At 38.9% G+C, this 15,604-nt stretch overlaps 1 protein-coding gene across 8 annotated transcripts in view; it reads left to right on the top strand.

The window, feature by feature from the left end:
• The window catches only part of tead1b (TEA domain family member 1b), a 49,527-nt gene that overhangs the window by 21,112 nt on the left and 12,811 nt on the right, over positions 1-15,604 (top strand). For 2 of the 8 annotated variants that reach the window (XM_061038025.1, XM_061038016.1), the window contains exons 4-6: positions 12,592-12,656; positions 15,384-15,446; positions 15,537-15,599. In XM_061038025.1, coding sequence (XP_060894008.1) covers positions 12,592-12,656; positions 15,384-15,446; positions 15,537-15,599 — 191 coding nt within the window. Of the gene's footprint in view, positions 1-12,591; positions 12,657-15,383; positions 15,600-15,604 lie in introns of all 8 variants that reach the window. The other 6 variants (XM_061037999.1, XM_061038007.1, XM_061038047.1 and 3 more) reach the window with 4 other exon arrangements.

Raw genomic sequence — 15,604 nt, 5'->3', positions numbered from 1 at the left:
GTCAAACTAACGCTTGTAAAATAGCATGTACCTTTTTATTATGTCTGGACTATCAGGGGTAATTACATGAATTTTGAATCCTTCTGGACCTTACCTCTTTCCTAACTTGGATTAATTTACAACTTTGTGTCGAGCCTCCCAAAGCTTATCAATTGAAAATAATGTGAGACAGAAGAGCAACTCATGACACAAAAGTTGACTTTTTATTTATTCATATTTGTCATAGCCAGCATGTCTTTCTTTGTACTCACATGCTGAATTGATCCAGAGAGATTGAAAATATTGATTTGACTCAGTGTCTTACTTTGTTGTTGAAATGGGTGGGGGTGGGGCACCTGCCTGACTGTTAGCGCCATGTTCACACATTGGACTTGCCACACAGTCGGTTCCTCGGGAGACTCATAATTACAGCTGTCCTTTCAGATTAGTCCAGAAGCCTGTCCAACTGTGGCTTCCCTCCCTGGTCATTTATTTCATCCCTTTCTCTCTCCTGAGAGGCACACCTCAGCACAATGACCAGGCCAGCCTCTACAATAATGTATGTGATGATAAACACAGTGGCTCCTAATTGATAGAATGATTCAGACAAGGGCTGCCTGTGCAAATTGGTCCCCTGTGAGTTCCATGCACAGAGTTGGGACTCGCAGGTTTCAGTTCGAGCGGAGAGAGAGAGGAAATAGAAAAGGCTGGACCTGCTGAGTGATAAAGAGGCTGTCTTTGCCTCCTCAGCCCCTGTCTGAATACAGGCACAGTTCAACAGAGGTTGGCTGCTGTAATCCTCTCAGTGTCTCCAGGAAGGCTCAGGTTAGTGACCTGCTGCTTTGTGATGTCTTGTAAGATTTTCAGAGAACACCTCACCTTTAATCCCCCACTGTTCAACTAACACATTAGCTCAACCGCTCCTGACCCAGCCCCTGCAATAAAGCCTTTTATCCAGCTCAATAAGGTCATTTCAAGTTAAGTATTGATTTCCTTGGTGTCCAGAGAAAAAATGGATTTTTAAAGAGCTGTTAATTACAGCTGCACACTGCATTATATAGAGAACTAAATTTCTGATTTGGCTGGATGTTTAAACCTGGGCTCGTGGTCACAGGTAGGGTTTACATCTACCTGTTTTCATGCACATTTTCAGTTGTGCATAAAAACATACAGAGTTGAAACAACACTTAAGAGAAGTTTTAAAATTGCTTTAAGTTTTACAATTTGCAAAGATGGAATTGTTATCAGCAAGGAAAGTATGAGAAAAAAACACAAGTCATTTAGTACAAAGAGAATGTGATGCAAGATGTCCACAGACATTTCTCTGCCCTGAAATCAAAAAAGATTTGGGTGAACTATAAAGACACTTTAAACTTCTTGCAAAATCAGGCCGCCTGTGGCGTGGTGGTTGGTGCGGACGCCATTTGTACGGAGGTTATAGTGCTCCAGGCGGACGCCCCGGTTCGAGTACGACCTGTGGCTCCTTTCCTGCGGAACGTTCCCCGCTCTCTCTCTCTGCCTGGTTTCTGACTCTGTCCACTGTCCTGTCTGTACAATTGGGGCACAAAAAAGCAAAATAATAATAATTTGTAGTTTCTTTTGATATTTCTGTAATATCTTACTAATTTTGATACATATATTTATACTTCAAGATGGATGTTTCAAAATTAGAGAAAGCTCTTTCTCCACTTGAAGATGCACTTCTGCTGCCTTGTCACTTCTGCTGCCTTCACAAGATTGTCATGTTTGACCAAAAACCATTGCCCTCTTAAATTAAAGGACACATGATAAAGAAGAAATACTAAGCAGCAGTGTCATTGTCCTAATTTCAAGACAGGTTTTAAGATCACAGTGTGTGGCAAATGTTTTGAGTCACACCAAGTACTTAAGTACTTATAAACTGACTGAGAGCCTCGTTAACAAAAAACAGTTTCTGTTTGGGTGCAGATATTAATGTGCAACTAGCCTTCACTAAAGTAGCCTAAATCTGCCAATTGGGCCTTTTTCAATATTTGTTCAAGACAGCACTTGGTCATTCTGTAACAAATGACTACAGGTTGCCACTCCTGACTGTAAAATATTTGCTATCTAAAGTATCAGGAGTAACTTCCTTTTTGTTTTTGTTCTGTTGGTTTGTTTCTTTTTTGGAGGTGTGTTTTAGTTTGTTTTGACTTTGCGAGATATGCCTGTAGACCATTATTTCAAGTATTTAAATATTGATTCTATACCAACATACATTACAGGCCCGGATAGGAGATGCCTAATGTTGTTGAGTTCTTATGTTGCAACAATTACTGTGGTTGCTATAAAGTATTATACTTATAAAAATGAAGCTCCTCTTTCTATTATTAGGAATAAAAACTCAGTTCCCTGACAGCAAACTACTATATATAGAGGGGGTCCAACGGGAGTCTTTGGTGTTGTGTGTCTAATGCCATCACCAAATTACTTAGGGTATTGCTCCCAAAGCATGGGGTTGAGATGCAGGGGTGGGGGGGAGGGAGCATGTTCATGTGTATGTAAATATTTTATGTTTTTTTTTTTTTTGCGTGTATCTTTTCTGTTAAGGGGTGGTCAAAAGTTGATAAATACAATGCCACATCCAGTAATGAGTAGAGATAGTACAATACATCTCATGACTTGGAAAGTCAGAGGGATAAAGCAGCCTATTAAAAGAAAATTTTGCTAAAAGTACAAATTGTCAAATATTATTTCTGCAGGAAACTCATTCTCTAACAAGAAGCTATGAAACTGAGAAGGGAATGGGTTGGCCAAGTTTCATCCAGCACGTATAATACTAAAAGTAGAGGGTCGGTAACTCTTTTTCACAACAAACTGAACTTTATCATCACACAAAATATAAGTGATGCTTATGGGAGGTATGTCATTACTGTTGGTTCCCTTAAGGCACCCGTTGAAACATGAATCTGTATTGACATTGGGTCATATATGTAGTAGAAATGTGAAATAAATTTTGAAGTTGGTGCCTTCTTGGCCGAGAAAAGGCAGAAAGTTTATTTTTGGCTCATGTGGATGGAAGACACCAAATCCCAGAATGCACAGCACCGCAGGCCACTCCCACTAAGGTCCTCACTTTCAGAATCAGAATCAGAAATACTTTATGTCTTCCCCCTTCCCCCTCTCCGATCCGGCATTTTTGCCTGACTTGAGTGCATTTAACATTTCCGTTCCTCAACATGGCATTACATATCTAGGCATTACATTTCCACATGATATAAAGAACATAACAAAATTAAACTTTGGACACACACTTGAGGAAATTAAAAAAGCAACTCGGGAGGTGGAAGGGACTGAACATTTTGCTTTGGGGTAAAATATCCTCCCTAAAAATGATGGTCTTCCCCAAACTATTTTATTTACTAAACATGCTGCCAATCCAAATACCTGATACAAACAAGTTAATAAACACATACATAATTTTTTATGGAGTGGACGCAAGGCACGATTTAGCCTAACAACTTTACAAACACCCAAAGAAAAGGGAGGGTTTAATCTGCCTCATCTCCAACTATATCATTGGGCTTTCACACTTAATAAGTTTATAATGACAGTTAGATCTCCCTTACCCGAGACATCCTGGGCTAATATCGAGCAGCACTTCATCCTAGCCACTCAGTTGAAAGATGCTATACATATTAAACAGCAAGGTGTAGTAGAACAACACCCTTTAAGTATATGTATGCATGTGTGTGTGAGTGTGGGTATATTTATGTGAGAAAGTACATGTATGTGTATATGTATGTATTTAGAGACATATATAAACAATTTATAAAATACTGTATTCTCTAACTAAAAATGTATACAGGTAAAACAATCGCTCTTTAAAATGTGGAACATTGACAACATATCATGTCACAAGGAGGCAGGCAGGCTTGGGAACATATAGCTTCTGAATAATTTTACGGTTAGAGTTGTTCCTTGTATTTTTTTCCCCATCGTTTCTGTTTAAAATTAAAAAACCCTTCAATAAAAAAAAAAAAAATGTTTTGGTCAAAGTGATTAAAGAGTCACACCAAACATAAATCCCAGCTGATTGTCTTGTCCTTTGTCCATCTTCAGTTCGGAAATCCTCAGGCTCTTGAATACATGAACAGCTTTTAATTGTAGGCCTGGTTGTTTTATGTCCCTGCTTTTCTTGTCTGAATGAGGCCTACATAAAGTTGTTTCCTGTGGATGGGCGGAACTCCATTGTATACACGTGAGGCTAGAACTATAGTGCCTGTGGGAATTTAACAAGAGATTAAAAAGACTGCGTAGAGTAAGTTAGGAAATAACCATAATAATACCCTGCCACTAAATCAGAGAAAATTGTAGCTGCTCTACCAAGTTAGAGGCCAAATACATAAACACAATACACACCACATGTGCTACAACAATGAAGTTCTGTATTTGTATATAAAATATACTTCTGTTATTTTTAGGGAATAGTACAACAACTACATGTTACATAAATACAGAGCAAGTTTAAATAGAATATACCATACATGGTTTTGAACTTGCATAACTTACAGTCAGTGGGATGGTTTATTTGTGTGTGTGTGTGTGTGTGTGTGTGTGTGTGTGTGTGTGTGTGTGTGTGTGTGTGTGTGTGTGTGTGTGTGTGTGTGTGTGTGTGTGTGTGTGTGTGTGTGTGTGTGTGTGTGTGTGTGTGTGTGTGTGTGTGTGTGTGTGTGTGTGTGTGTGTGTGTGTGTGTAGGAGGAAGGCACTTCCATTGTGTCTCAGAGAATACCTTTGGTGTGTGTGTTCACCGTTGCGTCATGCATGCAATGCCTGACCTTGAAGTCTTTTTTATGTACTTACAGAAGCGCCAAAGTTAAGATCAGCAGACATTATCCTCTGACTTCCATTGGTCATTTCTCTGCTTAAGAGGTCTGAGCACTCAGTAACTGAGCATAGAGACCAACCTTCCACACAGACATATGAGTGCCTCACCACGGGGAAACACCTGCAGGGTCTGGCCAGCTAAAAAACACTAGAAAAATACGAGCCCTTTTAAAGTGGTAATTGTTTATGCTTACATAACTGGCATTGTGTTGCAATTTGTTCCTATTTGGCGACTGAGGTTACTACCAATCAGGTAACTAGTTCTCAGCTAGAGCTTACACAATGCTAAACTGAAAGCATGGAGTTTTCCCTCCAAACGGGGCACTGTCAATTTCCTCCAAGACACAAGTCACAGGTTCTCCTCCGATTGGCAGGCAGAGGCCTCCCATTGATATAACAGGTATAAAGGCTTCCTGCCCCTGCCTGCTATTCCCAAAACCTGGGACTAATGCCTTCATATTGTTGGTCTATCCTATTGTGATGCTAATGTCTGCTTGAGACCCTTAAGTCATCTATCACGGATGACAGGAAAGCTGGGGCCATTGTGTTGGCTAACTACACACTATACACATGTGCACACAGGCACTGACACAAACATACTGGGCTGCTGTCCACATGACTTTCAAAGGGAAGACACAAAGAAGACACGCTTCAGACAATATTTATAAAGCTAGGGAAATGTCCTGTCGTGAAGTTTTTTGGGGTTATTGTGAACGGTGATTCAGTAATGGCTGCCTTGAACTATCAGTTTATTTGTTGACCATTCTTTTTTTGAAGGAATGGAAAGTCGAAGTCTAAGGGCACATTTTACGAGCTGGATCTAGGTCTGCCCGACATGAGAAAAATGTGCACCAACATTGATCAATAATTTGATAACGATGTGAACATAATAAAGAATACATATTAGTCATTACTCATAGTTTCTAAGTTAGTATGGTTTTTTTCATGCTTTACACAACACATGTGTTTTCCCCAAATCCAAAAAGCATCTTTTTTTAAACACATGACTAGCACCAATTAGTTTGAGGGTAGCAGACAGCTAGCTCAGGCTTCATGTGACTGCATTAAAAGGATGTGAAAGAATGGTCATTATACCGAGGCATGGAGGAGGTAAAAATGGATGCAGCTGAGTGAGAAGGCATTGGCTCATTTTGCGTTAAAACTGTGAATGCTCATGTTTTGGTAACGATACAATTGTGATTACGTAGCCCTGACCTGAACCAGATATTTAGTATCTCTGCTTAATAACAAAATATAAGATTAACCATTGTCAAAATGGTATTTGTTAATTTTATCTCAGTCAACTTATTGTTACAACTAGTGTTAAGTATCACAATACTTCAATTGATGATATGATTCAAATCATGCTTTCCAAAATAGCTTGAAAGCATCTGGAATGTTAGAGGAAAAAAAGGATTTGAATACTAAGATATCCAGAAGTTAAAGCAAAGAGGCGGCCACATTATGTTTCAATAAAAAAAAACTGCATTGAATGAAGGGTTAATGATAGATGTGTCCTGACAGTCCGGGCTGCACCACATGTGTACTCTCTGTTCTGTGAGGCTGCCTTCTCAGCGCTTGCACAGACACACAGCTACACACATGCAGGCAATCTGCCGACTGATTCTTGGCCAGGCCCAGCGCCGTCTCATGGCAGAGTGCTGGGCCAGATGTGACTGTGGTTGTGCCTACATTAGAAAAAGTGCTGTTACAGGAAATGGACGCTTTTAAAAAGAGGAAAAACAGCTAGATCAGAGCAGTATTGTTCTTGATACTCTGAGGACCCAGTAAGGCTAGTTAAATTGTTATTTTTTTGCCATTACTTGAATTATAGTGGTGAAAAGATAAACCAATCTAAATCAGTGACTGATCTTAATGTTAAAGATCCTATAGTAAATTGATCCACGGTGGTCTGGATCGGTAAAAAATATGAACAAGTTCACTGAGGCTATGCTTCCTATTCTACATACTTTGTTTAGCATCTTTAATCTAGCGAGCATTTCAATTTGACCTTGCCTTACCTGGCTTGTCAGTTAGCGAAAGTTTGTTCACAGCAAGAAAAAACGGCAAGATTTGAAGTTGCTTCACATAATAATGAGACAATGTTTGTTTGTTTGGTAGGGCTATTCTCTTGTCTCTTGGAAAAGTGATAAGCACAAGGACATGTTGTTTTGAAATGAGTCAAAAATTGCTTTGGATTCAATCGTCAATCGAATCAATTGTTCCGAATCAAATTGCATTGAATAGTTCTGTAGAGGATCCGATCAAAACAGATCCAATCCTATTGTAATGGGGAGATTCACACCGCTATAGAATTACAACATTGTATTAGTTTTGCAGGTTCATAAAGGATGCTAGTTATTAAGATAACATGCCATTGTGTTTGAATGAAGTGTGCTTTACTTTGGATTACCACTGTTCAATTATCACGTCAGGTAAGAAATAAAAAGGTCAAGATGTTGAGATGAATAAGTGGCATTGATTTGTCTAGTTATAATATTTGCTACATGTTGACCATAATTGAGGTATTTTTTTAAATAGGATTAATACTGGATTTGATTTTGTGTACATACTCTACAGAAGCTCGTTTTTATTTTAGCATATTCATCATGATACATCTCTTCTGAAGTCCTTGTTATGGTTGTAGAGTTTTTCATAAAAAGTCGATTTTGACACTGAATGATTTGTGGGAGGGAAGCTATGGGAAGGTTCTGGGTGTGGTATCTGTGAGGTTGGTCCACACTGCACTGTGACAATACTCTTCATTGTTATTCACACAGAGGCCGCCAGTCCCAGGTTCCTCAGAAAGGCTGCTGTGGGCCAAATTGGATTTCTGGCTGAATGAGGAGTTTTCTTGGGGATGGTCTAGAGAAAGTTGAGCCACCATGTCTTTGTGCGGCTGCTGCTGGAGTGCCATTCATGTGTCCCAGATCCTCCAGAGTCATTGAGATTCTGAGGAGAATTCACTGTGGCCAGGTGGAGAACTCCTCCAGCTGCTTAACAGCACAGATCTACTCAGGGGTCACACTATAAATATTTAATCCTCTTCCCACTGCTTTGAGTGACAGGAACACCACATAAAGAGTTAATTTCCTCAGCCTTCTCCCGGCCTGGCTACATCTCAAAGCTTCAGCATTCAGAGTTGGGACTCAGTTGATGCTGTGTAGTTTAACAAGAAAACTAAAACAACACACCAGTTTTGTTGAAAACTCTGTCAAGGCAAACGTTGAAGTGACCACTATAATACCGAATTTAGGATTTGTCATTTCGGCTGTTTGTCATGTGCTTATAGATAGATAGATAGATAGATAGATAGATAAGCCCTTTTATATGTTCTTTCCAAGCTCCAGTGTTGAAAAATAACCCAATGTGGAAATGCAAAAACCTGCAGTTCCTCTAGTGTCCACTTGAGGCTGGCTGTAGAAGCCCTGGAAGTTACATGCACACAGTTTTTACAGCATAAATAAACATGTTTACAGCCTTTTTAAATAACTTGTCTGTTTTGATTGTATGAAGATTAAGAGTTATTCATAATACCATGTAAGGCTGACCTGACGGTGCGGTGTTGTTGTTCAGGAGGCTAAAGACCTGCCTCAGCTCCAGCTATCTGCCAGTTGTTAGCTATCGACAAGCTTCAAAATTTCCCTTCAGTAACTAACTGAGACTGTGTCCATGTTTATATACGGTCTATTGGTATTTCAGACATTTTAAGTGACAAATTATGATTTAATATTTCTGTTGAGGCTTTTTTAATGAAAGTACTGATAATGTACTATAGCTTTTGTTAATGAAAATATTATATTAATTATATATTATGTATATATATATATATATATTAATAATTATATTGTTTTTCTCATTTTTTAAATGTTAATTGTTGTATTTTTAAGTTTGATCATTTACTTTAATCATTTAAGTCGATAACTGTCCATGTCTCTAACTGTAAAAATACAAATCGGATAGTTTACACAGAGAGTCACTAAATGTCAAGCTGATCTTAACTTCCTGTGTCTTTTCTGCAGGTAGACCATACCTGCAGGTAGAGTGTATAGATTTTACAACTATAGATCACACGCAATCTCCAAGTCACATAATCTTAACTTAATGTTTTTTTAGAGACAGAAAGAAAGTGATGCACTTTTGCCGTTTTGGTAAAAAATGTCAAGGCTTTTATTTGTGCTCATCATAACCAAAGACTTTTCTCCAGAGCTCAGTATTTATGTATGATGTTTGGAGCTTTACCTCAGTGCAGAAAATAGACTTGTTTTCTTTGTTCAGTTTATTAAATAGCAAACAGCCTTCAAACAAACAACAAACAAACATACAGTAAGAACTTATCAGTTTCAAATGTCAGCAGTGTGGCTCACACTGAAGTGTCACTTCACAGGAAGTCTCTGCTCCATATAATTCTTAGTAAAATGCTTCAACTTATACATTTCATAGGGGTTTTGTTAACAGTTGTTGTTTAGCAGGGAAACCACAGGGGAAAAAAGCATTCAGGCTATCCCGGACCCACAGAGCTTTTTCTTACAGCCTGGTGTAAAGAATGAATTATTCAACAGTAAGCAAGCTTTCAGCTGGCTGTTGTGTGCTTTGATCTGGGAATCAGGAGTTTGCATGAATGCCTGTATTGTCATGTTATGTTTCCACAGTGAGTGAATAATTGAAAATGATGCAGGTCCACGCTTCATGCAGTAAAGTTCACACTGCAGGTGCAGTGTTTAGGTAGACTGCAGTTGTAAATCTCCAGATATTGTTTATTTGTCCTGCAGGGTCATGTGACTGAGTTCACTGAGGCCGGCCTCTCCCACGTGTTCAGTGTGAAAAGAGTTTCGGGGTCAACCTTTGACAAACTACAGCTCAACAACAGAGCCCAGCCCCCATTCTTTTTAGAGGCACAACAAAGAGTGTAGGTGTGGCACAAAGCCAGGTGCTGCAGGTATCGAAGATTGTCTGTGTTTGTTTTCACTTTCAGAACTTTGATAAAGGCTAGGATCTAATTCTATTAGACTTATAAATACTTAACTAAACTTTGACTTTGAGTGCTGACTGGCTTGTGCAAAATGACTGGTTAATGCATTTCATTTAATTCTACTGTTGTATAAAATGATAGGGTTAGATTATGTTTTTTTATTTTTACAATTAATAAAATGTTTAATAGATATTTTTATGATCATACAGTTCCCAGTAGTCTTAAAATCAATAAAATTCAAATGACACTTCAATTCCTGTAGGCATACATTAATAATGTTCATTGCATCACATGCCTCTTTTTTGTGTGTTCCTGCGTAACCATTACTCACACTAAATAAAACTGCCTGTTTGCTGCTGACGTCCTGCAGTAGTACCTCCACTTCAGAGCTGCTAAAGTTTCTTCATTGTAAGGAGTCCGGTTCTCCACCGGTGCAATCTTCGGCGCTCCGGTATGCATCTCCATAACCTTATTATTTGCTACCAGCGTGTGTCTCTGTGTCTGCAGGGCCCTGCACTCATGCCCTTTTATGGGCATTTACCTATGCTAATTGGGGACAATATGCACATGCTTTCAGCTTAACAAACACAAGGAGATAAGAACACAGCTGTCAATATTTTTGTTATTTAAGTACCCCCCCATTACACATATAGAGCAATTTATTACGTAACAGTCACAGGGAGGCAGAAGTGCGGAAAGCCAACTTTGGTAATCTAACAACATTAAGCACAGGTATGGAGTGTTTGGAAATTGAGGTCGTGGTGTTGTGGGTTAGAGCATGCGCCCAATGTATTGGGTTCAAATCCGACCTCTGCACTTTGCTGCGTTTTATCCCCCACTCTCCTCCCAACATTTCATGTCTCTCTTCTGCTGTCCTATCGTATAAAGGCAAGAGTAAACTGAGGTGGTGGGCGCTAAACAAGCTGTGAGTGGACACGGATCCTAATTTCACAACTTAATTACACATAACTTAACTTTATTAAAGCAGCCTCAGGTTTTTTCTTTTCTCAAGCCAGTTTAGATCATTTCCTTTTTATAATACATTATTATTAAAACAGCAGTTTTTATATGGAAACACAAAAACAAGAAATTGGAGAGATTCCGTAATCTGAGAGGTTAATATTTTCAATATTTGCAATTTTTTATTGCCCCAACAAGTGAACAGTGATTAATTGTTATTATTTTTGTTTCTGTATGGAGAGAATTCATGTTGTTGATAGTGATTTTATTTGCTATACTCTGACCAACACGTTCTTTAATTAATCACAGTTGAGCAGCACACACGAGCCGTGAGTAGATGATTCTTTGCACCATCTATCCTGTACATTTTCAAATACAAGCAACATCAGATAACCAAACCACTATCAGCGTTCTCTGGTAGTCTCTCGATTTATTCAACACGTCTCTTATATCCTCTGCTTTCATGCTTCTGAGATGTACTCTTGTTTTAGGTCCCATTCATAGAAAATGCATTTTCTTCTGATCACCTACGATACGGCTTATTAGCACACGTGCGGTACGCTGCAGTCCTATTGTGTCATTACAAAAGTGAGGCCCTTAATTGATAATGATGTGAATGTAGAAAAATGTGTCATGGTGATGAAGGTTTGGTGCATTTCATAGAGGAGTTGAGCAGATCCATGGCATTGGTCGGCGACAGCTGGACACATAATTAGAGTGCCTCCTTACCTATAATTTGTGTAATAGTTTTGGTTGGCGGCATGTTATTACCATATGAAAGGGCTAAGCAGGGGTCATGTGCATTGCTACAGCAAATAGAGCAGAGCCGAGGGCAGAAGAATGTTTGGAGCCGTTGTTAATTGGAAATCTGTATAAAGCCATGCTTTAATTATAATTTAGTCAGAGCTGCACTGTTTTAAGCCCAATATATTCAGTTGCCATTATCTTCTGTAATAGTATGAACAGCTAGGTCTGTTTCCTTTCAAAGCGTTGTGCTTTGAAGAGAATGAGATTGAATTAGATTAATTTGAAAGCCTGTGCTGCTGTGAGGTTGTTTTTTTTTTCATGCTAATGTGACATGGTGTTTTCACAGGCAGACTGGATCTGGTTTGTTTAAGAGATATACACATAACTTCTGATTTGCATGCACTTGAAATATGATTATAGAGCTTATAATTTAGAGCTTTCTGTGTTATTCTATGACTACTTCCTGGAAAGCTTTTTGAACAAATACATCATGACTACTTGGAAAAGTGCAAAAACAACCGTTGTTTACTGAAAATATTCGGTGTCACTGTTATATTGTCTGATATTTGTGGTCTGAAATAAATCAACATCAAATTCACTTCATATTTTTTTTAACAAATACTGTTCATTTACCTTTCCGGGGAATTAACAGCAGTTGTTAACTATTAATTAATGTATTCTTTTTGCACTCATTCATGCTTTAGAGAAAGACTGAACTGCATATATACGTTCTATAAAATGTTAGATACAGTGACAGAAGGGTTCAAAACAGTTTGTGACGGGTTACGCTTTGTTGATTGATTCATTAGTAGAACATTTTGGTCCAATTAGAACATTGGACCAAAATGTTCTAATTTGAGCACGCAATACAGCCACTAACAACCGTAGTGAACAGAATAAGCCATGACTAGAAGAAACAACAAGACACTTTTTTTACATTCAGCTACAAACCTCAAGTCATGATTTAGTTCTTCAACTGACAATATTTCTTGCAAAATTTCCACTCCTCCTTATTCTGAATTCATCTCTTAATGTTTTTTGTTGTTGACATTTTTCACTGATTTCTCCTTTTCCTGTTTTTCGGCAGGTCGAAATGAGCTGATAGCCAGATACATCAAACTGCGGACTGGGAAGACGAGGACTCGTAAGCAGGTAAGACCAGAGACAGTGTTGTAGTCAAGTCACCAAACCTCGAGTCCAAGTTGAGTCTCGAGTCCCCAGTGCTCAAGTCCATGTTCAGTCGGAGTCAACAAAGAAAACTCTGGGTCGAGTCCGAGTTGAGTCACCATTAACCGAGTCTGAGTCCAAGACCTCAAGGTTGAGTATGAGACAAGTTCCAAGATGGACTCCAGTGTTTCACTTAATCACATGAACGTGTTAATTTGATGATATTTAATGCTCCTATTCCGAGCTTTAACTCTCAATTATCTTTGAGTCTGTCCGTAATCCGTACTTCAGTATTAGAGGAAGTGACATTACTAAAACGCAGAGCCAAATTATAATTTTATTATTGTAAAGTATGTTGAGCGGTTCAAGCTTTTAGGGGATTGATTTATTGTGTTGTACTTATTTGTATGAATGTCTCCTTCAGCTATTTACTTTAAAAGATGAAAGAAGCTGTTTACAGCAGCTGTAAACAAGACGGCAAGTGAAGTATGTGCAGGTGAACACACGTGTCAGCCTTTCTTGAAACTGAATAAATACATGGGGCCTTAAAAAAACATAAACACAGTTAGACAGCAGATAAATCGGAGTCCTCCTCTCCTTCTTCTGAATACAGGTGCAGTAAATGCTCGAATTCGAGTTGTAGTGCGCAAGTCACACATCCTGAAAAATGAGGGCTCAAGTTGCATCAAGTCTGAGTCCTGGACTCGAGTACTACAGCACTGACGAGATGTCTCAGCTGCATGGGTGTTCAATGGCATTCAGATGTGTATGTGTGCAGATTGTTGCATTTGTTTGTGCAAGAGATAAAGAAAGCTATACAGAAAAACACAATGCTTATCTTTGATGTGTCTTCTGTCGTCCTTGGAACATATAGTCAGTACAATGAGGGAGCTATTTACAGTAACTATAAAAGCATTTTTTGCCACTTAAATTGAATGGTGCCAGTATTCTCCCCTCACATGTACTTAGCCTGAGTAAAAGGTAAAGGCCTCTTTAGATAGCTATCTTCTCTGATCTGAAAAGAGAACATCTGCTGTAGTCAGTGTTGAAGACTGCATCCTGTTTTCTACAGAACATAACTCTCACCACAGAGCTGGGATCAGATTTCAGAATCAAACTGTAATGTACTATTATAAAACGGCCCCTTTTTAAAACAACAAATACCTTCAATTCATTTGTAGTTACATTTCTTTTGCCCCCGGTTACAGCTGCAACCTTCTCTGCGTCACGGTCTAAGTGAGTGATACGCCACCTGCACACGAGTGGGAGTGGATGGAGACGACAGGAGGAGAGGCACCTGCAAAAACTCAAATCTTAGCAAGCCTATTCACCTCATCTTGAGTCAAAAATATCTCTTTACCCTTGTTATAATCCACTTTCACCTGACAAAACCAGATAAACATCAAGATATAAAAAGCGTTTGAATGTGGCTTTTAGAAAGTGAAATGACATCTTTGATGAGAAGTTAGATGAACCAACTTGTTCAGATTTTAGATTTCTTTTGCTTTGTGGTGCTTTGAAAACTTATGAGTGTCACATTTATTTAAGAGCAAACTTAAAGCAAAAAAAGAGAGCTCTTTTAATTTGTTCAATCTTGTGATGATTTTTCATTGAACATTATGGTCTTGGTCTTGTCTCGGTCTCGCCCTGCCTTGGTCTTGGTCTTTACTCTGTCTCGACCCCTAAATGGTCTAGGAGCACTCTGGTCTCGGGCATGTCTTGGTCTCGGTTAGTGTCTTGACTACAACACTAGTCTGTGCTGTAATAAGTCATTTAAATGTAATAAATAAAACATATTTAGATCTTTCTGTTGTGTTCCTCTCGTAGGATTTATAGTACTTAGATGAATGAAAGGATACTGGTTATTAAATTAATAACTCTGATGGTACTTCAGTTATCCACTGGCTGATGCTCCTCCTCATCATGACTTGAATGACCGTGGTTTAACAAGCCAGTGTCTACACAGAAACAGTCGATCTCTGTGTGTGAATTGATCAGTCTGGACCAGAGAGGCTGTGTGGTTTCTCTCTCTCTCTCTCTTCCCCTCAAAATACAGAATCAGAATGAAAGCTTTGTTACACCGGGCAACATGTGCTTATTCCTCAGGATGCTTTTAAATCTGCCTGTCTGCCCATTTATATGAGCATTTCTCTTTTTTGACATGTTTAAAGATTATTATTTTTTTCTTTTACAAATGTACATTTTTTCCTGCAGAGGAAGCCCTACATCTCTCTCATACATGACCGTTTTTTTTTTTGGTTTTTTTTACAAACCCATAGCCCCTAAGCCTGCCATCAACAGCCATTACTTCTGTTTAAATCTGCTGCATGTTTCATGTGAGAATTGTTGAACCCTTTCAAACAGTTTGAACGTCAGGTGTAAACTTGGCCGGTGAAATGCCTCGCCTTGCTCCCTGAAGATCACTAGACCAGTCGATTGTCATTCAGCACACAGCGGATCACATCTGGGTTCTCTTAATGGGAGCTAAAGGGGCCTGCATCCTCCTTAATCAGTTCACTTAAGTGACGACAACACACAACATAACGCATTATTGGCTGTTAATCTGATGTGTGGTTTGGAGATGCTTTTGCTGTGCTCCTTATCACATTCAAGTGGGGTTTTTTTGTAAACAAAGAAATGTATTAATTTGTGCATTTTTTGCTTGTACTTGTTTTTTTATTTTCCATTTTCTCTTTTTTTTTTTTAATCGAGGTGTCTAGTCACATACAGGTCTTAGCAAGAAAGAAAGTTCGAGAAATCCAAGCTGCCATTAAGGTACGTCTGGCTTTGCCCAGTTGCAGGGGGCTTTTCATTGCCATGGTTACAGGCTCTTCCTTTGTTTTCCTCCCCTCCCCTCCCCCGCAGGTGTCTAGTCACATACAGGTTCTTGCCAGAAGGAAATCTCGTGAGTTTCATTCCAAGCTAAAGGTATG

The sequence above is a fragment of the Labrus mixtus genome, chromosome 1 (assembly GCF_963584025.1).
Source record: "Labrus mixtus chromosome 1, fLabMix1.1, whole genome shotgun sequence".
Taxonomy (NCBI): Eukaryota; Metazoa; Chordata; class Actinopteri; order Labriformes; family Labridae; genus Labrus; species Labrus mixtus.
Note: the sequence above shows the minus strand (reverse complement) of the source record. Positions and strands in the feature narration are given on the sequence as shown.